The 24,836-nt window shown below is 47.6% G+C and overlaps 1 protein-coding gene across 8 annotated transcripts in view; it reads left to right on the top strand.

Moving 5' to 3' along the window:
• Nucleotides 1–14,687: 14,687 nt before the first annotated feature.
• Nucleotides 14,688–24,836, top strand: part of RGS8 (regulator of G protein signaling 8) — a 29,749-nt gene continuing 19,600 nt past the window's right edge. For 2 of the 8 annotated variants that reach the window (XM_027694785.1, XM_027694783.1), the window contains exons 1-2: nt 21,114–21,238; nt 21,496–21,554. In XM_027694785.1, the coding sequence (XP_027550586.1) occupies nt 21,152–21,238; nt 21,496–21,554 (146 nt within the window). In that variant the 5' untranslated portion in view covers nt 21,114–21,151. Of the gene's footprint in view, nt 14,825–21,113; nt 21,239–21,309; nt 21,412–21,449; nt 21,555–23,052; nt 23,591–24,836 lie in introns of those variants that run through there. The other 6 variants (XM_027694791.1, XM_027694788.1, XM_027694789.1 and 3 more) reach the window with 5 other exon arrangements.

Here is a 24,836-nt window from a genome sequence, read left to right as displayed (position 1 = left end):
TATCTGCTAATTGTGGGATAACATGGCATGGTGATGCATACTGTTGTTTTTTAAATACTAGACTGTCCTGTTGATAAGAATCAACAAGGGAGGTGGCTCTTCTTAAGATTGGGGGTTTTTGAGTGTCATCCATAGAGAAGTGACAGTAGAGCTGACTTGCTGCTGCTTGGCAGGTTATAAAATGATGGAGTTACGCATGTAAAAGAAAACTTAAATCCTCTCTTATCTCATGGTATGATTGTTATTTTCGGTCTCAAAGAATGGTTAAATGTTATTTAAAACAAGCCTGGATTTGTGTTCACGTTTATTCTAGCCAAATGCTGAATTCCTTCATTTTTGCCTTGTATCAGGTATTCATTCTTATCTTGAAGTTAATTTACCTTTAGTTTACCTCTTTTTTCTTTTTTTTTCCCTGAGGAGAAGCTGTCAGTAATGGAGTGAGGATCAGTTTTCAGAGAGAAACGGATTTCTAAGCAGATCCATGTTAAGCTGTGATCCTTGTGAGTCCTTTCCAACTCAGGACATTCTATGATTCTAAAAACAATTTAATTTTTGTTACTGCTTTTGCAAAGAGGAGAGTCACCCTATGACAGTTATACCAGACATTTTCATTCCCTTGTTAGTGGTGATATGGAATAAAGCCACTACAGGCTCTGTGTTATATTTGGACTGCTGGTTTAGAAGATGCTGAATTTTGTTATTTAGTTTCTTTACTGGTAGTGTGATTAAGATTTGCATGGAATTTGCATGAGGATCATCTGTGTTGCCAAAGCAGGGATGTCAGAAGCTTGTTTGAGGTCATGGAATATAGAAGATAAGTTACTCTGAAAAGTTCTTTGCTCCCCCCAGACTATTATTTATAGTAACTGTGAACATAATGTGCTGACATTTGCTTTTTAATTGTGAAATGAGGGGTACCGTGTCACTTGGTTAGTACCTGTTTGCAAAGGCAAATGTTGTTTACCTCTGATGAGTCCCAAATTAGGATTATCAAGCGTTCAAAGGGGAAGTGATGCTCTAAGAGGCTTAGGCAGAAATGTAACACTGCCTGGAACATTCTTTTTGAGAGCACTTGTTAAAACATGTGAGGGAGCTGTCTCCGAGCCCTCCACGTCCCTCTTGTGCAAGCTGCTTTGTGTGGTGTTTGTTTATCCACTGCTATATTAAGGACTCACTGCAGTTATGAGTGTGTGACACAGCTACAGGGGGGAAGAAAATCCAACAAAACACGTTGTCTGAGCTGCTGCCGTCCTGCCACAATTAGGGCAGTGGAAAAGATGCATCCAAAATCCATGCAAGCCATTTGTGCTTGGATTTGTGAGTGAAGGTGGCTTACAAGACAAGTGTGTGAGTTTGCCAGTGTTGTGTGAATGTTGCCACAAAGAGGATATTAATTTCTTTTGTTGTTGTTTTATAGGGCATTGTGAAAGGTTTTACTTGGGCTTGTGGCAGCCTGATTTACAGAAAATCACTGAAACCACAATCTGGTTGACACACCTGGCTGCATATCTTGGTAGAAGCAAGAGTAGACAGGCATTACAAAGAAATCCATGGAATTCAGGGGTGGTCATATTGCAGACCAGTATGTTCGTGCTTGCTGGAGAAAAGCTGCTGGCCTGTGATCCTGAAAATAGATGTTAAAACCAGCACAGTGTTATCAGAAACACCTTTTAAAAATAATCCACAAGCTGCAAGATTTCACAGGCCCTTTGTTGCTTCTGCTCCTCATTATTTCTCCTGTATCAGACAGACCTGTGAAGAAATGCTGCTATATCAGCTGTGATAGAAGATGCCAAGTTCTGGACTCCTATTCAGAGTTAATCTTTTCATTAGAGGTGTGGTGTGTAAGAAGAAGCTGGTGGATCTGTATTGCTGTGTGGTTTGACATGATTGGGTACTGGTGGCTTTGTTGGGAATGGAATCATCAGGGTGCTCCCTGAGAATTTGTGTTGGATCTTTGCTAAAACAGATCAGCTTCTGCTTTTTGGATATTCCCTGGCATGGTCTTCTCCACTCCAGAGAACTTCACGACTGCGTGGATGGGATATTAACATCAGAGTGGGTGATAGGATTGCAGGAGCCAGGGTTGGATATAAGGCCTCTGTAGTCCTTTGATCCCACCTGCTTGCTGATTTTCTTCTGCTGGATCTGAACAATACACTGGTAAAATGGAGACAGTTTATTCCCCATCTGTAGAAGAACTGACTGGTTATGTTTCAATAGATTTGACTGAACAACCTTCTAGTAAATTTATGCTACCCTTCTGTAACAGCAGAGATAAGTTTCTGGTGTGTTTCAGTGTATTTTTCCCCCTCTAGAACAGGAATGTAACGTGCTGGTGGGATTCTCAGCAGCCAAAGTGTTAGTTGTTTTATTTTATTTTTCTTAAAAGTTTCCAAACCTATCCAGAATATTCCAGGTTAGACCAAGCTGGGGAGAGATTGCAGCCTTTGATTTCAGCCATCCTGGGTGGTTTGGGTAAATTTGGCTGCAAGAGTTTTGTACAGACTGCTTTAAAGACAGGAAGTGTTTTCAGAACTCAAGCTGGAGTTTAATCCTGTATTATGCTGGTATCTCTCTGTAGAGTTAGCTAAATTACAATATAACTTACTAAATTACAATATAACACAGCAGCTTTGTGTAATCCCGGGCTGCAGATACACAGAGGTTTAGGGTGCTCATTAATTCCTACTTCTGCTGAAAACACACCACTGCTATATGAAAATATTATCATTTGTATTAAGTCAGCTTGAAATAGTCAAAGAGTGGTTTCACCTGTTTGCAGCTGGATTTTATACCCACTATTTTATCCCATGGGGAAAAGGTGGGAACTGCTCTGTACTGTTACTCCCCTGTGGTTTGGTTCTGACAGAAGGACACTGGTGTATATTGTTCTTCTCTCCTGGAGAGCATAGTGACCTTAGTTCAGACCTGATATAAAGGACACAGTGTGGTGGAAACCAGAGGACATTACTTGGGTGTACAAAGCTGTTCCTGGACCCAGTGCTTCTGAGTGTGAGTAGGAGGTGGTGCCTTGCACATTCCCAACCCCAGGAAAGTCATGACTGCTGCTCTGGATTTCTCCAGCATCTCTCCCAGTGGGAGGAATGGAGCAGGTACGGTGTTGGGTGGTGCTGCACCGATGCCCAGCGTCTGATGAATGAAGGCAGCCTCAGAAAATGAGTCTGTAACGGGAAGAGCAGAAGGATAAAGAGAACTTATGCTCTCAAATGTGAGGATTTCTATTTTTTCCCCAGTTAATTTTTACCTCTGGTTACTTGCATGGTGATTTGTTTGGTTGCTGTTGTAACCAGTGGTCTGGTGAGGGTGGTTCCTGCACTCTTCAGCCCGTGTAACAGCAGCAGGAAAGGCACAGGCACCAACAGCCCCCTAAACGGTACCAGATGGCAATCCCCTGTGTCAGCTTCACATGACTTCACCTCTAAACGTTTGGGCTCTGATTTTAGGCTTGTGTTCTAATTTGTTGTGGTTTTTTCCAAAGCATTGTTTTATGTAATTAAAAAATGATGATTACATGCAGTCACCAGCTGTGCCAGCCACAATTTACAGCAAGCAGAGCTCCGTGACAGATACATTCAAATGGATTGGTCACATTTGCCTCTAGTAACCCATCAGGTGCCAGCTTGCTTGTTGTGTTTTGATAGTCTTTGTGTTTACTGTGGAGCAGAAAAGTGTTGTGGATGGTTCTCCCATTATTTTGGTCATATTTTAAATATATTTGTATTTCATAGGATCCTAGAATCCTAGAATGGTTTGGGTTGGGAGGGACCTTAAAGACCATCTCATACCACCCCCTGCCATGGGCAGGGACACCTTCCACTAGACCAGGTTGCTCCAAGCCCCATCCAACCTGGCCTTGAACACTTTCAGGGATGGGGCAGCCACAGCTGCTCTGGGCAACCTGTGCCAGGGCCTCCCCACCCTCACAGGAAAGATTTTCTTCCTAATATCTAATCTAAACCTACTCTCTTTCAATTTAAATCTGTTCCTCACTGTCTTGTCACTACATGGCCTTGCAAAAAGCATCTTGCCATCTTTCTTGTAGGCTCCCTTCTACATTTTTATAGCCATGACTTCTGTTAAATTCTGTGTTATTCTAAAAACTAGTTCCTCTCGCTTAATTTAAAACCTCTCATCTGATCATTCCACAAGGCACCTTCCCATGTAGCTTATAGAAGGAATGATATTCAAATTGCTTCTGAGTTTTCCATTCTGCTTATCACTTCATGAATTAATATCCTCTGTTTTTCAATCTCCTCTGTTTTTGGTAGTACAGTTTTAGCTGATTTCACCTGCCTTTCTGGGGAAATTCCCTCATACCTCCTGTGCTACTGGCATGACTTTCCATACACCCATTGACAGCTGGATGGCCAAAGGTGGATGCTGCTCTTGGCTGTTTTGTCCTTTTTTTTAACCCAATGTGTGTTGCTGTTTCTATTTATCAACCTTCAGTTTCAGTGACTGGGTACTTTTTTAGTGCAAAAACTAGTATTAACCATGTACATATATATATATACATATATATATTTAGTATTAACAGCTCAGAAAGATCACAAAGTCCCTGAAAAAGCAAGCAGCAAGCTTTGGCAACACTTTCTACTTGCCCAGGTAGCAGGTTGTATATCAAAGTGAACAATATAAAAACACTTCTGAGAACAGTTGGTACAAGTGGTATGTTTGGTGGCAGTTTCCTCTGGAACAACAATCACAGTGTACTATTGGATTTTTTATATTATCCTCTATTTGGACAGTGATAGATTTAAAACGCTCTCAGTCCTGAGAATTTGACTTGTTTACTGAACAATCTGAAGAGAATTGTAGTTGAAGGCTTCAGCTCTTTGATTGTGTCCTTTGAAATGCAGGCTCCTTGTTTGTCATCTATTCAATTTCTCTTGTCATTAGATTTTTATTTGTATATAAAGGAAAAAGATGCCCAGTACGGTTCTGTAAAAGAAAAGCCTTAAGTATGTTTTTCTTGCAGCATGAACAGAACTAATTTGACAGCAATTACAGGGCCAGGGCTTTGAGGAGAAGGACTGGACAACTCCCATCCTTTCACACAGCATCACTTCACTTGAAGTGGCAAAACAACAATGATCAGAGAAAAGAGCTGTGAGATTTCTCTGGGGTGATACAGCCCCCAGTAACTGTAGAATTGCTGTTTTTTTGCAGCTCTGTACAAACCCACCAGAGAACCGTGAGGAGATGTGGGTGGATGACAGGCTGATTAGCTCAAGGTCACACAGGGTATTGAGGGAGCATCCCAGGATTAGCCTGGAGAAGAGACCTAATTCCGGCCTTCCAGTACCCGAAGGGAGCCTACAAGGAAGATGGAGAGAGACTACTTAAAGGGCCTGCAGTGACAGGACAAGGGAGAAGTGCTTCAAACTGACAGAGTAGGCTTGATTAGATATTAGGAAGAAATTCTTCCCCGTGAGGGTGGTGAGGCCCTGGCACAGGGTGCCCAGAGAAGCTGTGGCTGCCCCATCCCTGGAAGTGTTCAAGGCCAGGCTGGACAGGGCTTGGAGCAACCTGGGCTAGTGGAAGGTGTCCCTGCCCATGGCAGGGGTTAGAACTAGATGATTTTTAAGGTCCCTCCCAACCCAAACTGTTTTGTGATTCTGTGGTTACAGCTCACATAGGAAGCTCACTCATCTCTAACCTCCCATGCTTCTATGCAAGGAAAAAATGCTCGTATTTAAATAAAAAGTACCATGTTGCATTCATAGTAAAAGATTAAAAAAGCAATTATGGAAGGCAAGAGCTTGATTTGGATGTTTAAGATGTCTTGTAGAAGTCCCAAGAATGCTTTAAATAGAATTTAAACTGAAAGCATATGAAGCCATGAATTCTCATTTCCTATTTTCACTGTTAATATTGTATAACTAAAGCCAGATCTGGCAAAAAAGGATTCTTTTAATGGGAGGAGCATAATTTTAGCACAGCTGCCACAGAAGCACACAGGGCCATGCTCTGCCCACAGTTGCCTCTGGAGATGGCTTGCTGTGTTTAATGCATTCGCAGGAGCCATGTGAAGAAAATATCTGGCATGCTGTTACTAATTTCATTTGTGGAAGATGAGATAAATATTAATGAATATAAACACGTATTAAATGTAGACTCACCAGTTAAGTATCTATGCTGACTGAATTAATACACAGAGAAGTACTTTGTAGTCAGGATGATGTTCAGCTGGAATGATGCTTTCTGAAGGGCAATTTCTGTGAGTTTATCATTTTATTAATGCTACCTGAAAAACCTTCTGTTAAGGCTGGGAGCCTGCAGACCTTTTTCTTCACATCAAGGTCATTTCCATCCCTTTTTTCTGCTCCTCGCTGCTTCGTTGGCAGCACTGATCAAAGCATTTGGGGAATGCCTGGTGAGGGGCCCTTCATTATTTCAACTAGGACCAGACTTTTGGATCCAGCACACTGCACAACAACCTCCTAAACAGCTGCTGCAGCTCCAGTGAGGAATAGGAGTAAGTGATGGAGGTTTGGAGGATATAGGAATTAGCTGACAGAAATAAAATAAGGTGCAGTTAATTCATGCTGCCTCCCCATGGCTCCTGCTTAAAAAGGTTTAAAAATACTGGAAAGTGTCAAAATAATCAGAATCTATTATGCAACAGTACGAAATACTGAAGCTGTTCTTTAAATATCGAGTGACACAGACAGAAGATTTTTGTGTGTTTTCTTAGGGGTTAATGTTCCCTTTGAAATCATAAAGTAGGTTGCTGCTTTGTTCCTTAGCCTTTCACAGTAGTGGGAACTAAAAGCTGGAGGTGCATATTGTATGTTGATATATAAATTCTGTGATACTATGCATCTTATTATGGAGAACAGACATCATATATTTATAGAAGGCAATATACTTATAGAAAATTGTAGGCATTTCAACAAATTCATAAGCAGAAAATGTCATTTAACGTGGAAGTTGATTTACAGTTTATTAAGTATACCTGGAAGATAAGGAAAATTGAGGATGAAAAGTCTCACCAAAGTCTGCTGAAAGCTGTGTCCATCATGAAAGCAGATTAACTGTGAGGGTGCTCAGGAGGGTGAGTTGCTTAATTCACCTTGCTCTCAGCAGTCAGGACTTGAACATGATGCTGAGAACAGTGGGATGTTTCTAATTGAGCTGAGTACCTCTGTGACCTCTTTGGCAGCTCTTGCATTTCTCTTGACTTTGCTTTTGAACTGCTGTAGGTTTGTTTTGGTTTTTTTTCTCCCTCCCTGGAGCTAGGATTGCTCATGCTGATCTCTGTGACTGTGGGTGACTCCGATTCCCTTAGTCCCTGTGGTCCCTGTTGCAGGGGCTTCAGGAGGCGATGCCTTCCGGCAGCTCCGTGTGCTTATCCACATCTTTTTCAGGGCACTCTGAGACTACACAAATGGTTACCACTTACCAGTTACCATTTGCCATTTATAACATTTCATGCATTGTTTGATAGATGGAGTGTTGGACTGTTGGGAATAAGTTTTTGGTGGTAGCGACCTAAAGTGCCACTACTAAATGAATAACAACACTTTTCCCGTTGTAACCATGGGCTCAGCTTATTCTCTAAACCTGCAGGAAAAATGCATTTTGCTTCATCATAATCCCTTAAGGTAAGGAACACTTGTTCTGACTTTCAGTAGTCCTGGTAGCACGACAAATGAGGTCAGCACTTTCCTTGGTCCTCCTCACATAGTTAATGCACGCATGGGATAATCATGGGAACAGAAAGACCTATCAAAAAAATGTCAAGAAGGCCAAAATGTTTATTTTTCATAGTTGTCACTGTTAGGAAGTTCAAGAGAAAGAAGTGCTGACTAGCACTGCTGGTGATAATAACAAATAGTGAGGTCTCTGCTTAGAATAGAGGAAAAAAATTACATTCAAGAGGGCTCTTGGGAAATCAGGCATTCTCAAGCTGCCTGGGTGTCAGGAATTTTAATAGAGTTAGCTGTGAAGTGATTTCAGAATAATTAGTGGCGATTTTTGACAAATTTGGGCGGATAGGTGGGGAACCAGACTGCTGTAAAAGTCATTCAGTACTTGTCTCTAGCAGGAAGAAAGAGGACCTGGGTGATTACAGATCAGTTTATTTTCATTGGCAGGAGGAAAAAAATCTGAAACAAAAGCACAGGTTTGGAAGATGTTGGACAGGTAAACCATGTGGTTGTTTGGAGGAGAGTCATATCAAACCAAAGTAATAACATCCTATGACAAGATTAAAAGGTCTTATTGCTAGAGGAGAGGCAGTACGTGACAAATGCCAAGTCTTTTTGGCATAGTCATACTATGTCAGACTCAAGATGAAGCTGGGTCCAGAATGGTTGGATGATCACAGAACCATGGAATGGTTTGGATTGGAAGGGACCTTAAAAATCATCCAGTTCCAACCTCCTGCCATGGGCAGGGGCACCTTCCACACTATCTCAGGTTGCTCCAAGCCCCTGTCCAACCTGGCCTTGGACACTTCCAGGGATGGGGCAGCCACAGCTTCTCTGGGCAACCTGTGCCAGGGCCTCACCACCCTCACAGGGAAGAATTTCTTACTAATATCTAATCTAAATCTACCCTCCTTCAGCTTAAGGCCTTTCTCCCTTGTCCTGTCACTCCATGCCCTTGTGAAAAGTCCCTCTCTGGCCTTTTGTAAACCCCCTTTAGGTACTGGAAAGCTGCTACAAGTTAAATTAAGTATGTGTTTTTAGATGCTTGTATCAGGAACATTCAGTCTGGGATGGTGACTAGAAAATGTAATTCCCTATATTTATTATCAAACTAGTATAGGTTTGGAGAATCTGTAGGCTAGTGGGAGAAGGATATGGCTGGGTTTCAAGCCTTGATAAACTGAGAAATGGTTACAGAAAACCCAGGAATTTGCCATGCCATCAGATTAGTGCGAGGTGCTGTATTTAGGAGAAACCAGCTCTGTAGTCAGCAGCAGACACCGGCTGTTCTGACAGCAGAAGCTGCTGGTGTTTTTACTGGGTCACACACTAAACATGAATCAACAAACTTGTCCTGTTGTGCAAAGGCAAATACCATGCCAGGGTGTAAACTGTCATGCAGACAGCAAAACACACAGTGCTGTCACATTGCTGTCTCTTCCTCCTGCTCAGTGTGGTGTGCTCTCACCCAGAATACCAAATTTTGGGGTTTGGAGCTGTGCTCCTGAGGAGACCCCGTGTGCTGCCCCAACCCCCAGTCCGTGCTCCTGGTCCGGCCAAGAGCAACACTGTTTGCTTGGTGCTTCGTGACGTGGGTGTTGAATGGTCCCATTTGATGCAGGAAAGCTGCTTCCTCCCGTCTGTGAGCAGGGAAGGCAGAGACTGATGTGAGAGAGCTGATGGGGTGAATAAATCGGGTTCTCTTCTTTCTGCCCTACAGCTCAGTTCCTGGCCCACGCTGAGCTGACCTGTTATGCCTGTGTGTTGTGACAGTTTGTTTTAAATGTGACCACTCCATCTTTAGCAGATGTCAGTGTTTTCCAAGATGGAGAGATACTGATATTCAGGTGGTTGTGAAAGTCCATCTTTTTTTTTTTCCCCTCAATCTCATTGCGTATTTCTCTCAGTTTTAGCCTCACAGTCCCAGAGGATGATCATGTTCCCAATACGAGATTTTTTAAGAGCAGAGAGGCTATTTACATTAGTACCTTTGCATATTGTGGGTATTGCCTGAAGTCCACAGGACTCCTAGGACTTGCACCCACACTGCCTTTGTAGTCAGTCTGAGCTCAGAATCACCTGGGTCTGGATCAGCTTCACTTGTCCTTGCAGCTTCACTTGTCCCTTGCAGGGACTCAGGAACATCTCGTCTGCCTATGTCAGGAAAACAGTGTCTGTGCAAAGGCAGGTGATGGAAAATCCTGTAATATAACCCTCTCTCTGTATGTCACCTTGTTTGGACATCTTGAGTCATGCATAAGGGGTCCTTATGCGAGCAGGATATGCATAATGTGGCTAATAAATACAGTTTTATGGCATTAACACACAGTAGAAGCTGCATGGCTTGGCATTAGAATACTTCTGTCTTCCTTTCCCTAAGACTTCCAGAGTCTTTGGTGGCCTTGTAGGCATTGCCAGGAGGGTTGGTCTCTGACACTCTCTGAAGTGGATTCTTAATGGTGCTCAGTTGCTGTTTTCTGCCTCTGTGAGTATTTCCTGTATAATTTTCAGACCTTCCCAACTCATGGCTATTTATAAGGGACTTTCTGCTGGCTCACAGGGTGGCTCTCGGTTTTGCTGGGCTACACTGATAGAAATCTGAAAGATGAATTAATCTGCAGGTGCTTAGTCAGAGCTGGCATGTGGCTTTCCAGGTATAGGAGCCAATTCTCAGGGTCAAAGTGGCTGGACTGGGTTTGGCCAAGTGTCTGGATTGTGGCCAGTGTCATAAGAGCATCTAATTGCAGCAGTCTGGGCAGTGGAGTGGGATGACTTGGTTCTCAGGCCTCTTGTTCTTTGCCAAATCGTGCTCAGGTCAATCCATCTTCCACAGAAGGTAAAGACACACGTCTCTCTTCCAAGTGCACTGCTCTTTAAGCAGAGGCTCAGCAGTGTTCCCAGATGTTAGTTCAGCAAAGCAAGGGCTAAGCAAACAGCAACAGATGGGATGTCCCCTGTTGTTGTGCTCCACAAAGCCAGAATGTGACTCCAAAACACGTTTTGTGGAGTTGCTGCTCACAGCGGGTTGGTTTGAGTGATCCGTGAGCTACAGCTGGAGGAAATGAGAGAGCAGCAGGACTGTTGTTATATCCTTCTCAGTTCTGATTAGGAAGGAGCACTGGAAGATGATGGCTCACCTCTGAGCTCTGTGTGTTGCTGCTGCAGCAAAGGTAAATGCAGAATCAATAACAGGTTTTATAAGACTTTTTTTTTTTTTCTCCAGAAATGCTTTGCCAAGAGTGTTGCTCCCATGGGCATTTACTTTAGGAGAGAGACAGGTTATCTGAGGAGTCCTTTCCCAAGAGACTTCTCTGTTGTGTGATGTTTTAGCAAGAAAGACCTTCTCCAGAGACTATGCTTTCCCTCAGGAGATTAATCTGTTTTGCAGAGCTTTTCCTTGCATGTTTCAAAAGACTAATTTCTGTCCCCTTTTATTTGAAAACAACACCTAATATTGGTTGTAGCCTTTGGTCTGTTGGTCCCTGGTGATGTGGTGGCTTCTCTCACCTCCTAGGCTGGACTTCAGGCACACAGAAGTTCCAGCACAGCTGTCTGCAGTCAGTGCCTTTGCTCAGTGCTGCCTCTGACTTGCACTCTGCTACAGGTACTCAAATCCCCAGGTCACCATCCTTTTGGGAAGTCTCATCCCTTGCTGGTTTCAGATAAGTGTCCAGGAATACGGCCCCAGGATCAGGGACTAGTGGAGCCAGAGGCCACAGAATCATCCACAATTCAGTCCTTTTCTTCTCTTGGTTTCCCCATAGGAGTGAGTTTGCCTTTGCTGCCATTTGCAAGCCCAGTTTAGCCCATAAAAGGCTTCCCCAGCGTCCCAGGGTCACAAATTCCAAGCCAGACAAGTAGCAGTATCATGCTGTTTCCCACCAGTGCCAGCACTGCCACATGATGATTTCTGGAGCTGAAAGACCTCTTAAGTGTGGAATGTCTGAAAAACCCTGGAGTGACGAGCTCTGGGGTTTCCATTTCCAAGGCTGGGGATTGCTGGATTCATGACCTGGTTTAAGTAGGGCAGAGAATGTGTGCGTGAATGGAAGGGGAAAGAAATGTCATGGGCCAGCGGGAAGCTGTCTGTCCCTGCAGGGACTGGGGTTCCCGAGGTGGATCCAAGCCATCAGGCTTCACAGCCAGGATGAGCTGCTAATTTCGGTCATGGCACTGCCCCAGCTGCCTGCTTGGAGAGATGCTTGGGTTTTGTTTGTGCACAAGGGAGTCGTGTCTCGCGGGTGCCCCGTCCACCACGGGGGACGTCTCTGTGAGCAGAGGGCCAGCACTAATGCTGTCCTGTGTGGCTGTGGATGAATTCACCCTTTATTCTGTGCTCTCCATCCCTGCTGAGCCCAGAGCCCTGCCCTGCTCGCAGGCAGGCAGCGATGCTGCCGTTTGCAGTGCTTGTTCAGCCGGGCTTCCACACCCTGGTGCCTCTAATCCCGGACAAAACCCAGGCTGCGGAGCAGCAAACACAACAAGACCTCTATTCTTAGCCTGGAAGGCCTCAAAGCTGGTTCTTTGGGGTGTGGGGCGATGAATATGCAGTTGCTGGTGCTCTTGACAAAGCTGTTAGCTCGGAGCACACACTCCTCTCCCACTGGAGCCATAGCCTTTGCTGCAGCTTTTCACAGTTACATAAATATGGCCTATTTTCCCCTCACAAATTAACATCTTGCTCGCTGAGTTTAGGCTTTTGCATGTGTACAAAACAAACCTGATTTTTCACACACAGCTGGAAATCCTGGATCACCTGGGGAGAAGCTGTCCCTGTCCCTACAGAGCCTTCACAGCAGTGACAGACAGTGGCACTGGCAGTGTTCCCTTGTGAGTCCTGGACACAACGCTGCAAATCATCCGAGGTGCCTTGCCCTTTTTTTTCCCCCTCTGGGAAAGTCAGACCCCAGCCTCATGACTGCGAGGATGCTGGAGGGTCTGCCTTCCTGGGGACTGGAAGTTTGGCTTCCTGCTTTGGGGCGTGGAGCAGATGGCTCCTCACTCCCCAGAAGACACTGATATGGGTATTATTTTCCCCAAGGATAGTTCGTGCCCGCCTCCCCCAGACGTGCTGGGAGATGGCACTGCGGTGTATCCGCATTAAAAAAAAGCCCTGTGGGGAACGGATGTCACTTGGAAATCTCCCAGCCCTGGGGCGTAAGAAAGCTGACGTGCATCCACAGGGACTCTGGGCAGCTTTATTAGTGATGTAAGTAATGCCCGTGCAGAGAGCTGGGAGAGAGATGCCGGCACCCCCCTTTGCAGTGATATTGCTCCCTTCTTCAGCATCCTAAAGGGATCCAGCTCCACAGTGCCACTGGGCTCTCTCTGTGGTGGGAAAACAATCAGGATCTTGACATACCATCAAACCTTATCTTCTTGCTCCTCTTGTGGTGGGAATAAGGATGGGATACCTGGTTATAGGTCCTGAAGTGATCATCCCTTGGGCCTTGTGTGTGCTGCTACAGGCGGAGAAGGCATCCACAGCTATGGATCCACAGTGAGACCTTTTCTGTTGCAGGGCTGATGGAATGCTGGGACTTGAAATGCGTTCTGACAGCTCTTGGCAAAGTGACCCGTGAGGGGGAAGATTTCCTGGAGCTGGGTGCCAGTGTCCTGAGGCCAGTGGAGCAGGCAGGCAGTCAGGGTGCTGGATTTTGGCTCGGTAGGACTGCTCCTATCCTGCTCTGCTGTAGAAACGTGTGTGTGATCTCAGGTGAGTCTTAAAGGTGTGTTATTGAACACAGTCACTTAGAGATAGAGATGGGCCTGGCACTCTCAGCTTAACTGCTTTAGAGGGTATTGACTTGGAAACTGTGTGATTGTAATTCCGTGCATCAGCCATTGATTTCTATTAACAGCAGCCCTGTGGCTGGAGATCCATGTGTCTGCAAACACCAGTGGGAAACCTTAGAGTGGGGAGCTGCCATAAAAGGGTGACTGGGAGTTTCGGGGCTTTCTGACTTGGCTTTCATTTTAATCCTTCTGACCAAACTGAGCCCTCAGGTGAGACCCAGCCCCTCTGAGTGGTAAAGCACTGGGACAGAGGAGGGGAAGAGGTGTGGGAGCTTTTAAAAAGCTGAAAAAGGCATGAGGCACAAAGCTCTTGCTTCCTTCCAGAGGGACACAAGCTTCTAAGCATGTGATGCTTTAGAACAGCACATTGTAAAAACCTGTGGAGTGAGGAATTGGTGTCCCTTTTGGGGGGATTACAGCTGGATCTCTGAATCCCTGTGTTTTGGGTCTGCCATTGCAGCAGATCAGCAGTGTCAGGGACTGCTGGCAGCTCTGCATGCAGCTTCCTCGCAGCATCCAAAGGGGAGGTGTCATGGCTGGAGTGTTTTTCCACCCCCTCCAACACCCCTGCCAGGCCTTTAGATCTGTGTTGGCACAACCCAGATGATGGGAATGAGAGGGGGAGGCTGAGCTTTGTGCTGGTGCTTTGGGTATGTGCAACCCACTTTCTGTCTGTCTCGATGCAATGCCATCTTTAAAAGCCCTGGGTCAGGCCAGCCCTGTGCCATCCCTCAGAGGACTGGGCTTGGGAATTTGTTTTATGTTCAAAGGAAGAAAGGAGTCATCCATGAAAATCTGAACTCTCTGTCCCTGTGATCCCTTCCTACCCCCTGGCACAGCTCTTCCCCTCCCAGGTAAAAGCAAACAAAGACAACCAAGTCCCCTGTGCCCAGGCGGTGGTTTTCCTTGCTCCGATGGTCCATGAGGTCCTAATCTCTTCCCTGTCCCTTTCCCCCACCGTGCCCCCGGTCAGCAGCGGATGCTGGCAAGTTCTCCATGGGCAGCAGCCAGCCTGCGGCAATAATGAGAGCAAGTCAGGCAGTGCCATCCTATACAAGCCTCTGTCTGCTCTGTGTGTGTGCATCTGCGAGAGCGCGCTCCCGCTCTCCCTTCTCCCCCTTCCCTCTCTTTCGTAACCCCCCTCCTTCCACCAGCTCTTGTTCTTTTCACGAGATGCAGGGCTGGGGAGCCAGGAAAAGTGGCACAGTGCTGCTGCTTCTGCGGAGATAACTGTGGCCAGGCTGGGTCCCTCGCCCTCCCCGATGCACCGGGAGTCTGCAGACACTGTTCCTCAGGGCCCCAACCAGCCATGTCCATCAAGCACCAAAAGCCACGTAGCTGCAAGACAGGTAAGAGCTAGGAGGGCCTTGGTGGGTCATGAAAGGCCCTGTGGTCCTTCACTTGGCCACAAGCCCCTGGGGGAGGGATTTTTCCTTGCTCCTGCCCCAGTTTCCTGCAGGAAAGAATGACTCTGCAGGCAGAGTGGGAGGGGAAGGGTGCTGCTGGGATGTCACCCCTATTAATGGCACGGCAGCGCTTCTCCGCGTGCATTAATCTTCCTGTGGCGTCTTATGAATGGTCAAAGGGACACAGACACTGCTTGTAATTAGCAGGCAGGGAAAGAGCAGCATGTTTCTTACACTCAGCCCAGCCCAGCCCTGGCTGGGCTGATGGAGGAGCGGGACTGGTTCTGGAGTGATCTCCGTTGCAATGGGATTAGTGCTGGGCCTTTGATGCTGGGAGAAAACATCAGCCTGTGCTGGTGCCTGCACCTCTGAGATCTTCACCATCTTTGCATTTTTCCCCCCTGCTTTGCTATTGTTGTGTTTTTAAAATGGTGGATTGTGTTTCTTTTGAATATTTGGCTATCTGTGACATTGTGACTAACACCCGGGCTGAATGCTGGGGCTGAGCTGGTTAAAAATAAGACTAATTGGAGCGAAAAGAGACCGTGTTGGAGGCAAGAGAGCTGCATTGAACTGAGACTGTAATGAAAACTTGCAGATGGCAGAGGCATGTGCACTTTTTGGGGGAAGAGCAGGGAGCTAAACCGGGGGGGCTCATTTTCCTGCTGCCCCAACCGCAGGGCTGCTGTAACTCATGGAGACCCCTGCAGCGGTGAGGGTCATCTCTTTGCTCTTTGATGGGTGGGGGAAATGAGCTGGTTGCTTGGCACAGCTAACAAATACAAGGGACCCGTTGTGTTGGCATCTTCTCCCTGTGGCTGATTATGTCTGCACCCCATCCCAGCGGAATGCCATTGCATTCCTCCATCTGGGGAGCGTACAGGTTGCATAATGAATGGGCTGAGCATTCTCTTTCCTGTTGTGCTGCCCTTCTCTCGTCCCTGAAGCCCCGGGCTCCTCCAAAGCAGCACGGGGACAAGCCTGGCCTCTTGCCCTGCTGTCCTTCCATGCAGCTCTGGGGACGTTGCCCGGGCCTTAGGGCTTGACTGGTGCAGGTGTTGGCAGAGCTCAGTGAGCATCTCCATCCAGCCTGGCAGGACACAGGCACTGATTGCAGACAGTTTCCCAAGGAGGGATCGGTGCTGGATACAGCAGACATTTTTATGAAAGAACCACTGTCTGCTGCAGAAAGAGGACAAGCCCATCTCACTCACCTCATTTATATTTTAGTTAAGGCTAGAGCAGCAGCCTCCAGAGATGAAAGAGAAATCCCAGCTCACCCTTGTGGCTAACTCTGTTTGTATTTCATCCTCCAAATACCCATTCAGCTGCTCGTGTGTTTAAAGTGAAGCACGTGCTCAGGTGTTTTGCTGTGGTGGGACTGACCTGCCAGTCCCACATTGTGTATCCATGCAGGGTTAACAGCCCCGGTAAATCCTTGCTGTGGGACCTGGATGCCCTGTAAGCCCAAGTCTTTGAAATAATAGCGATAAGAGCAGAGCAGCACAGACCTTGTCCGTCATAAATGGATTTGGGACTGCAACCCTGAGGTCTTGGGGCTGATTTTTAGCATTCAGCAAACAGCTAGTTTGCAGTATTCGGCTCACAAAATGCAGGTTGCTAGCAAGCACCTCGGATGATCCCTCAGCAGAAAATTAACCTCATCTGTCAGCAAGCCTCGCTCCCTGGCCTGTGCCGAGCATCAGATCTCAATCAAAACCCAGGAGGGACAGAGAATCTGTGGCAGGGGATCATTGTGGAACTCTGTCTGTTGGGGTGGATCTGTCTCGGCTTCCCAGCCACACACACTGCCTGCGTTACAGCCGCTGCCATATTGACAGCAGCAGCGACGCTGGAAGCTGGGAGGGCTCCAAGGCTGCACAGAGCAGCTCTGTGTCAACTCCAATCCTTTCTGCCTCCCTGCTCCACACTAACAGCATCCTCTCCAACGCACACACAGAGACACGACGCGCTTCTTTACATGGAGCTGCTCCTGGGCATGGCAGCGAGGTTCCTCAGAGAACAATTACGAAATTGTAATAAAGTGCTTTAAAGGGGAAATTCTTCCCTTTGATTCTTATCTGCCCCTCTCAGCCTGGAGCCTCCCACCCTGCTTTGCTGTTGGTTTTTTGTGTCCTACCTGCCTGGAGGAACTGGGGAGGGAGCGTGGAGCGCAGGCGGGGGCCAGGAGCCATCTCGCAGTGGAAGCATCTGTTCTGCCACGGCAATCGTGATGCCCGAGAGCCACAAACATGTCCAGGAGACACTTTTATCATTGACACAGGAGAGAATTTAAATAGCTGCCACGCTCTCGAGCTAAGCCAGAGACAGAACTGTAGATCACACTTTATGTAACTCATTTTTATTTTTAAACGTATTCTTTCATTTTCAAGGCGAGTTTGACTCGGTGGGTGTCTCCTTGTTAGCACATGTGAGGTGGCTTCTTTGATCAACCCACCATCCAGTATATCGGCTGCTTGATTTTCTCACCTGTACCTGAAACTCAAGCTCCCCTTGTTTCACCTTTCAGGATTTCCTCCCGCCTGGGCTGGTGTGGAGAATGATTTGAGGTTTAAGACGAATGGATAAATTAACCCCTTGAAAGCATTTTGAGCTGCATCTGTGGATATTTTTTACTGCTACTGGAGATGTTTTTTAAAAGGGGGATGTGTTCTGATGGCTCTTCACAAGTGAGAGAAGTGTGTGGTTTGTTTTGCAGTTTAGCAAGTGATCTAAGTCCTAATTTCTTCCTTCCAAGGAAGTCACCTTGTGCTGGATTAAGGTGTTTTCCCTAGGCACTCAGATAAGCCATCAGGCAGCCTTGGCACAGTGAGCAGAGTTGGTTGTCAGTTACTAACTATTTCTTTTCAGCTTTAAGTGCAGACAGAGGTGGAGAACAGAAAGCTCTGAAGATAAATTAATTACTGATTTGAATTCCCTTGGGGTTGGGCCCAGTATAGGTACCAGTCTGGATTCTGGATAAATTCTGAATGAACAGGGAGGAGATCAAATGACACTTCATGTCACAAGAGAGTTGCTCAGAGTGTCACTCCAGGTCAGGTGGGTTGTTCCTTCCAGTCCTCCAGGAAAAGTCCAAAGCCCCCTTGGAATACAGCAGAAGGGGACCGTGGCTGCAGGTTTGTCATTGAGCTAGAGCTAAAGACAGGCTTTGCAGGTTTGCAGCATGCAGCCCACCCGAATTCCCAAAGCCAGGACTACTGTGGGAGGCAGCTGGCCTTGTGTAACTGGTAATTTGCAGTCACAGAGCCTACATGGAATTACAGAAAGGTTTGGATTGGAAGGGACCTTAAAGCTCATCTTGTTCCAAGACCCTGCCATGGGCAGGGACACCTTCCATTACATCAGGTTGCTGAGCATCTTCTGGAGAGATCTCAGAGGCAACAGAATAGTTTTCTTGGCTCTGTAGAAAATCCTCTTGGACTAGCAGGTTGTGAAAGCACACCCCTCGAACGAGCTCCTTGCAGCACTGCACCAGAAAGGAGAGACGCTGCCATGGACCCAAGAAAAGTCACAAAGTAAGAGCAAACACAACCCAAAGAAGTTCAAAGCCCTTGTGGCAGGGATCACTGTAAATATGACAAGGCTACGAAGTTGAAAATGAGAAGTGGAAGCGACAGCGGCAGGCTCAGCGTGATGTCTCGTTAAACAAAAAATAATGGCGCTCCAGAGCAGCAGCAGACCCCCGAGGACACAGAACAAGAGTGAGAAGATAGGGAGAAGTCTGCTTAAATGTCAAGGTGAAGGGGTTTATTTGAGGCAAACCCACAGCCAAGTAAATGAGCCAGTCAGTGTAGACACCCTCTGATCTTCCAGCTCGGAGAAGGGTTGCCAGCCCCAGGAGGAGCATCCCTGTACCTGGAGAGGCAAAAGCCACACGACCACCAGCCAAAGCTGCCTTCCTGGTCCTGCTGGATGTGTCAGGACAACTGTGCTGCAAGGCAGAGATGTCTTCAGGCCACATAATTATATCTCTCATTTGAGTGGCAGAAATGGGCATCAATTGAAGCTGGCGGAGCTGTTTGGTCTGGAAGAAGTTTTTGGGTAAAAACCATTTGAGTGATGATCAATGGTAAAAACACATGGAATAGGTGGGGCAGCACTGAAAACAACAGGGAGGGTGAAAAGAACCCTGGACAGGGAGAAGATTAACATCCAGGGAACACAGTGGCAAATTCCCTTCCTTCCTCCCCAGTGACAACCAACACTCCCAGAGCTGCATGTGGTCACTGCTTGTGTGTTTGCTGTTACCAGGTCAGGAGGAAATTGCTTTAGAGTAATTTTTGGTGAGATTTAAAATTTTGGATGGGATTCAAGCCTAATATCAAAATGAGGTTTTTTTATTAAAAGCATTTAAATAGAAGCTACAGAGTAGTCAGAAGCAGGAGGGCTATTTTTGAAGGAATTTGCTATAAACCTACTGCTCAGAAGCTTTCTAAAATATTACACTATAAAAACCCCATAATTCTCTTTATCTGCAATTTAATTACATTTCCCATAGTGCCTGTGTCAGAACAGTTCACTTATTCTTGTTCTCTATTAACTCACACCTGCCCCAGGAGATTTTTAGAAGAAAAAAATGATGATATTCAGAGTCATTTATGTTGCTCAGGATCTCGCTGAGGTCACAAAAAGGTTCTAATGATGTACTAGAAAAATAGGAATTTGGGGGACTCATACTGGTGATGGCTGTGAGATTGCAATATATAAAACTGGTGTAAAAGCAGGGGGAGGAATGGGAGCACTTTTGTGATCCATCGACCTATCCCATCCAGAGTTAGTGGATCAAAGTTTTTGATCTGTTTGAGACTGCAGCAAAGTATCAAAGTATCTGAATAATGGACCAGAATTATCCAGAGCTTTGTTGATTGACCATTTTGCTGACCTCCTCCACCCCAAAATATCTGTGGTGTAAATGAGCTCTGAGGGATGTCCTGGAAGTATTATGAAAACATTGTCACTTGTGACACCCTGCGGTGCCCAGAGAGAACCTGGGAGTGTGGAAATAACGTATTAAAACAAAAATGACGTGTTAGAAGTTAAACCCTTGGTGATGTTGTGTTAAATCGGGCTTGGGTTTGGGGCAAGGGCTGCAGCTGACTGTTATTTAACTTGAACAAATCAGCCTGTGGGAGCAGAGGCATAAGATGAACCTCAACCTTTGACTGTGGTTTAGAGGAGATTTTGCCAGCCACAGCATTTCTTCAGTGCTTGTCTTCTGATAACTGGAGACATGATTAATCCCAGTCAGGAATGACCTGGGTTTTGAGATGGGAGGTTGAGAACAAGGCAAATATTTCCTTGCCACACTGAGCTGTCAAGGAGGGGATCCAAGATGATGGAGACCTGAGACCATTGCTGCAGTGCTGCTGATCCTTGTGTTTTTGTAGGAGGTTTTGCAGGACTCTGTCTCTCCCCAGGGATGGTGCCTGGTGATAATGTGCTATCTCAAGCCATGTTTCCTGCTAGTAGCAGCAGGATGCCAAGGCCAGCAGTGTTTTAGCAGAGAGGAAGGTGACTACAAATTTCCAGCAAAAAGGCTTATTTAACTGCAGAAGTCTTTTTTTAAAATTTATTTTTATTTTTTTTTTAGTCAGTCAACTTTATCAGGATCAAAAAAGCAATGGATATCCCATGGCTTGAGCTCTCAGTGAGCCAGTGACCCCCCTCAGTGCCTGTGCAGCCTGTGTGACACCCAGATGTTGTCACCAATGGTGGAGCTGAGCCCAGAGCTGGGGGGCTGTGCTGCAGCCCCCTCCGTGTCCGTGCCCTGGGTTAGGTTGTTGTTAGAGTCACTGGGGTGCACTGGGCATCCCCCACACATCCCCTGGAGGATGGAGGCAGGTGCAGGAGAAAAAAAAGGGATTGGAGCTTATAGGGTGGGGTGGAGGGCACTGAGGGAGGTTGCAGGGAACGAGCAGGACTGCACAGACCAGGTGAGACAAGGGGTCTGTCACATCACTGACTTGCTAGGTGAATTTTTCCTTCTGTCATCCCATGCCCAGCAATAAGGTCCTCCTTTGCCTTGTGCCAAAATCTTATTTGGCCCTGCCGACACCTGGGCTCCTTAATTAAACTCTCCCACCCCTTCTGTCTGTGGCAACTCCTGGCGATCCGCGATCTGAGAGAGCGGCAACCTCCCCAAAACCTCTGAGGAGCCGATTAAAACGATGCAGGCGGGTGCTTTATTCCAACATACCGAGGGTGACAACAGCGAGCGCTCTCGCAGGCATCCCCCCTCCCCGCCCCCAGATGCTCCCCGCCAGCCTCTGGCATCCGCCGCCCGTGCGCGGCGGGCCCCCATCCCCGCGGGGGGACAGGCTGGGGCTCTGCTGCCAGGTGGGTGAGGCGGGGATGCGGCGGAGCGGGAGGATGCGGGGGGCTCCTCGGCAGAGCCGCCGCTGAGCGCTGCGAGCCGGCTGCGCAGCCGGGCTGGGGCTGCCGGGGGGTTTGGCTGGATGGGAGAGCGGCTCTGAGCGGCGGCTGCTGCTGCTGCTGCTGCCCGGAGAGAGGTGGGGAGGGGAGGGGTGTCGAGGTGTGACTCTCGCCCCGGGCAGGGGGCTGTCTCTGAAGAAGACGCTCTGCTCTCTCCCCAGAGCCTCTCTGACCACGCTGTCGGCACAGACCCACCGGCAGGGAGGACAGGTCAAAGGCAGTGAGTATCTTTATCTCTGTGTCCGTCTGTCTGCAATGCCTCTGTGCTCGTTTTTTTCCTGGCTTTCCCTGCATGTGAACGGATGGATGGTCTTAATCTCCTGAAGCCCCTGAGATTTCACGGTTTGGGTTTGTTTTGTTTTTATTTTTTTGACCTTTGTGCTGCTATTTTTTTTTTCTATTGGGATGGCTTCTTTATCTTTGCTCAGGTGGTTTGATAACCTGAATGTCCTAATCACACCCCTCCCTTTCTGTCTCCCAAGGAGAAACCCCCAAAACACATCCATGATGAGACTGGCAATTCTCCTTGACCAGGGTCCTTTCATAGGAGGGGGAGGTAGGATGAATGATGGAGAGGGGGGTAAAAACCCTCACCAGGACCCCTATTGAGGTGCCAGACACCACAGATTATAATTTAAAGTAATACCTTGCTGGCTTTATTTGCAATCAGAGGAAATATTCGTGGGTATGTCAGCTGAGCAGTGGGATTGCCTTCATGGGAAATGTAGGTCTCAGCATCTGTGAAGTCAGACAGACTTTGGGATTGCAGGGAAGTTGGGTGCTGCTCAGCAGTGCAGGTGGTTGCTGTGGGGGCTGGCGAGTGGGTGGGAGTGGGGGTGAGCAGAAGGCTGTTTCATAACAGTACCCCAAAAATCGAGCTGCTAAAGGAGGCTGCAAGGGAGAGGGCACCCAGCTCTGCTTCCAGCTGTCGATTTGGAGCAGCAGTGGGAAAGAGGAGCAGGGGTTGCTGGACTCTAGGAAACTGTGTGCTGTGGCCCCACATGAGGGTGAGGCTGTTAATGAGGAAATTTAAAGGGGCTTAAGGAATTACAAGGATTGATTTCAGTTAAAGCGCATGGAAGCAGCCGGTCAGGGTAGGGATTAAGGGAATGCACTCAGTGGCATGTAGCACAATCCCAGTTCCATTAATTTAGTGGGGAAGAGGCTTTGTGCGTTTTTAATGTAATCAGGTTTTAAGAGGGATGTTGTGTTGGGCAGCCCAAGCTCCGGGATCTCCCCAGGCCCCAGCAGAGCAGGGTCCTGACTCCTTGCACACCCTCCTCACTCTCATCAGTTCCTCTGTCTCCTCCTCAGTTGTTCCCAGTGGGCAAGAGGGCATGACATGGAGGTTACCTGGAGCTTGGCCCTGTCCTGACAGATCAGAAACCTTTACCCTGTGCTCACTCTGCAGTCCTACTCTCTGTCCCCTTGGTGTCCTGGCTGGTGGATCTCACCTTCACTCTCTGTGAGATTTGTTCAACCAGTTGCCTGTGTGCCAAGGCTTATGGAGACCCTGCCATCCCTGGTCTCCCTCTCTCCCTTCCTCCTTCCCTCCCCTTTGCAGACTGTGCATCACCTTGGTGGCTCCCCACAGGCTCCCACCACCCCAAAGAGGAGTCGCTTGCCTTGAGTCATTTTTGTGTGAGTGCTTGAGCCTGTGATGGTGAAAGGACCAGCACCTGCAGATGCGTGAAGTCCTCCTGTTATTTTATTTGCAGTGCCAGCTTTTCCATGATGCCTGGCCAGTAACACCAGCCATGACCTGGAGGGACAGGGACAAGAGGTAGTTTGGCCTTCTTAGCGAGGCCAGCTGGGAGCTCTGCCTGTTGAGGAGAGACCTTCAAAGGTGTTGAATGATGAGTGCGATAATGCCAACTCCTGCTGCTCCGTGGTGAGCTGTGACGCCAAACTCAAATCTCTTTAGACCTGAAGCTGGACTTAACCCACGGTCCTGGTCTTAGAAGGAAATGCTGTCTCTCCTCTGTGATCATCCCTCAACTCTGAACATCTTCCATTGAAAAACTGACCTTCCGCGCTAGGAGGCAAGGATCAAATGGGTTGAGAACAACTGGCCCTCCTTGTTTTTGGCAAAGAGGATCCTTTGATATATTTTTAAGTGCCAGGACATGAGACAGTAAATCCCTCCTTCCTGCACTCCTGCCTCCTGCAAACAGCCCCGACTGTGGTCCAAGCCAGCCAGTTAAAGGGTTAACCATAACTGGATGCCTGAATGGCTGCCTTACTGATTCCACGGAGGTAACTGGAAAGACACAATGCACCCCTCACCCCTGCCCATCCTGTCGCTGTCTATCTTGTCCAGCAAGCCTTTCAGCTCCTTGCAGCGTCTCCTCTTCCCTCCTGCCCTTCCCTTGCCTCTCCATCTCCTGTGGACCCAGTTTCTTTCCCTCTCTTTCTCCTGTGTCCTGTCTTGGAAGTCCTCACCAAGAGAAGGGTGTTCCATAAGAGACAGACAAACTCCTTGCCCGTGGCGCAGCGTCTCTGCCCCCCATACACTCCGATTCCCTGCTGCAGTCCCTTGATCTCAGGCATCAGAGGGAATTCTGAGCAGCACTGCGGTAATGTGTGTCACACCTCTTGCTGGGAAATTCGTGAGCTTGCTAGAGCAAACAGAGCAGGGAAGAGAAAGGCTGGGGGTAGGAGGCATCAGGGAAGGTACCAGGAGGATCCCATAGGAGACTCGGTGTCTGTTTGAGCACAGCAGGTCCAGCATGCTCAGCTGGGAATGTGTCACTCTCTGTGCTGATATCTGGGGTTTATAGAGCGCAGCATCCCGGGCCCATGGCCGTGGGTCCATAGTTGGAGGCTGTGCAACAATTCCTGCAAGTGAAGATCTCCTGGTTTTTGTGCCTGTTAAATGCTGCGAGCTGCCTGTGCTGCACTAGGGAGACACTCGGTGGATTTAATTAACATTTAATTTGCTTTAAGATTACATTAAAATGTGCAATAATAGAAGCTCTCTGAAGGGCGGGAGGAGAAGGGGGAAACAGGCGCGCTACAGATTGGCTCAGGCACTGGTGCTGAAGTGTTCTGCAAGAATTACATATGGAAGGGAAAAAAATCCCGTACTCCTGCAGCCACAGAAAGTATTCAGCATCTGTTTGACAGCTGGGCTTGGAGAAGGGCTTCCTCCAGCTCAAAAGTAGGTCCAGCAGCTGAGAAGTGGAGACTGAGTCACTAAACCTTCCTCCCATGGTCCAGAGGAGAGAGTGGCCTGATTTGATTTCCAGGGAATCTGGTAGAAGAGATGCCCTTGGGCTGGAGAGGCAAATCACAGGTTCTGCCCTCCCAGAGCCCATGTAAACCCACTACCAGCCCCTGTATGTTTTGGAGAGGAGATGGTGCCAGTCCCGTACGATGCATGTGTGTGTTCCGTTTGCCTCTCCCTTTGTGTCCCTCCCCATCCCGGGGTTATGTAATGAAGGATGCTGCGGCTGCTGTCCCGGGAAGGGGCTGGCAAGGACGCGAGGGGCTGGCGGAGGAT

Source organism: Neopelma chrysocephalum, unplaced genomic scaffold, assembly GCF_003984885.1.
Source record: "Neopelma chrysocephalum unplaced genomic scaffold, ASM398488v2 Primary Assembly neopelma1_98, whole genome shotgun sequence".
In the NCBI taxonomy this organism is placed as follows: domain Eukaryota; kingdom Metazoa; phylum Chordata; class Aves; order Passeriformes; family Pipridae; genus Neopelma; species Neopelma chrysocephalum.
Note: the sequence above shows the minus strand (reverse complement) of the source record. Positions and strands in the feature narration are given on the sequence as shown.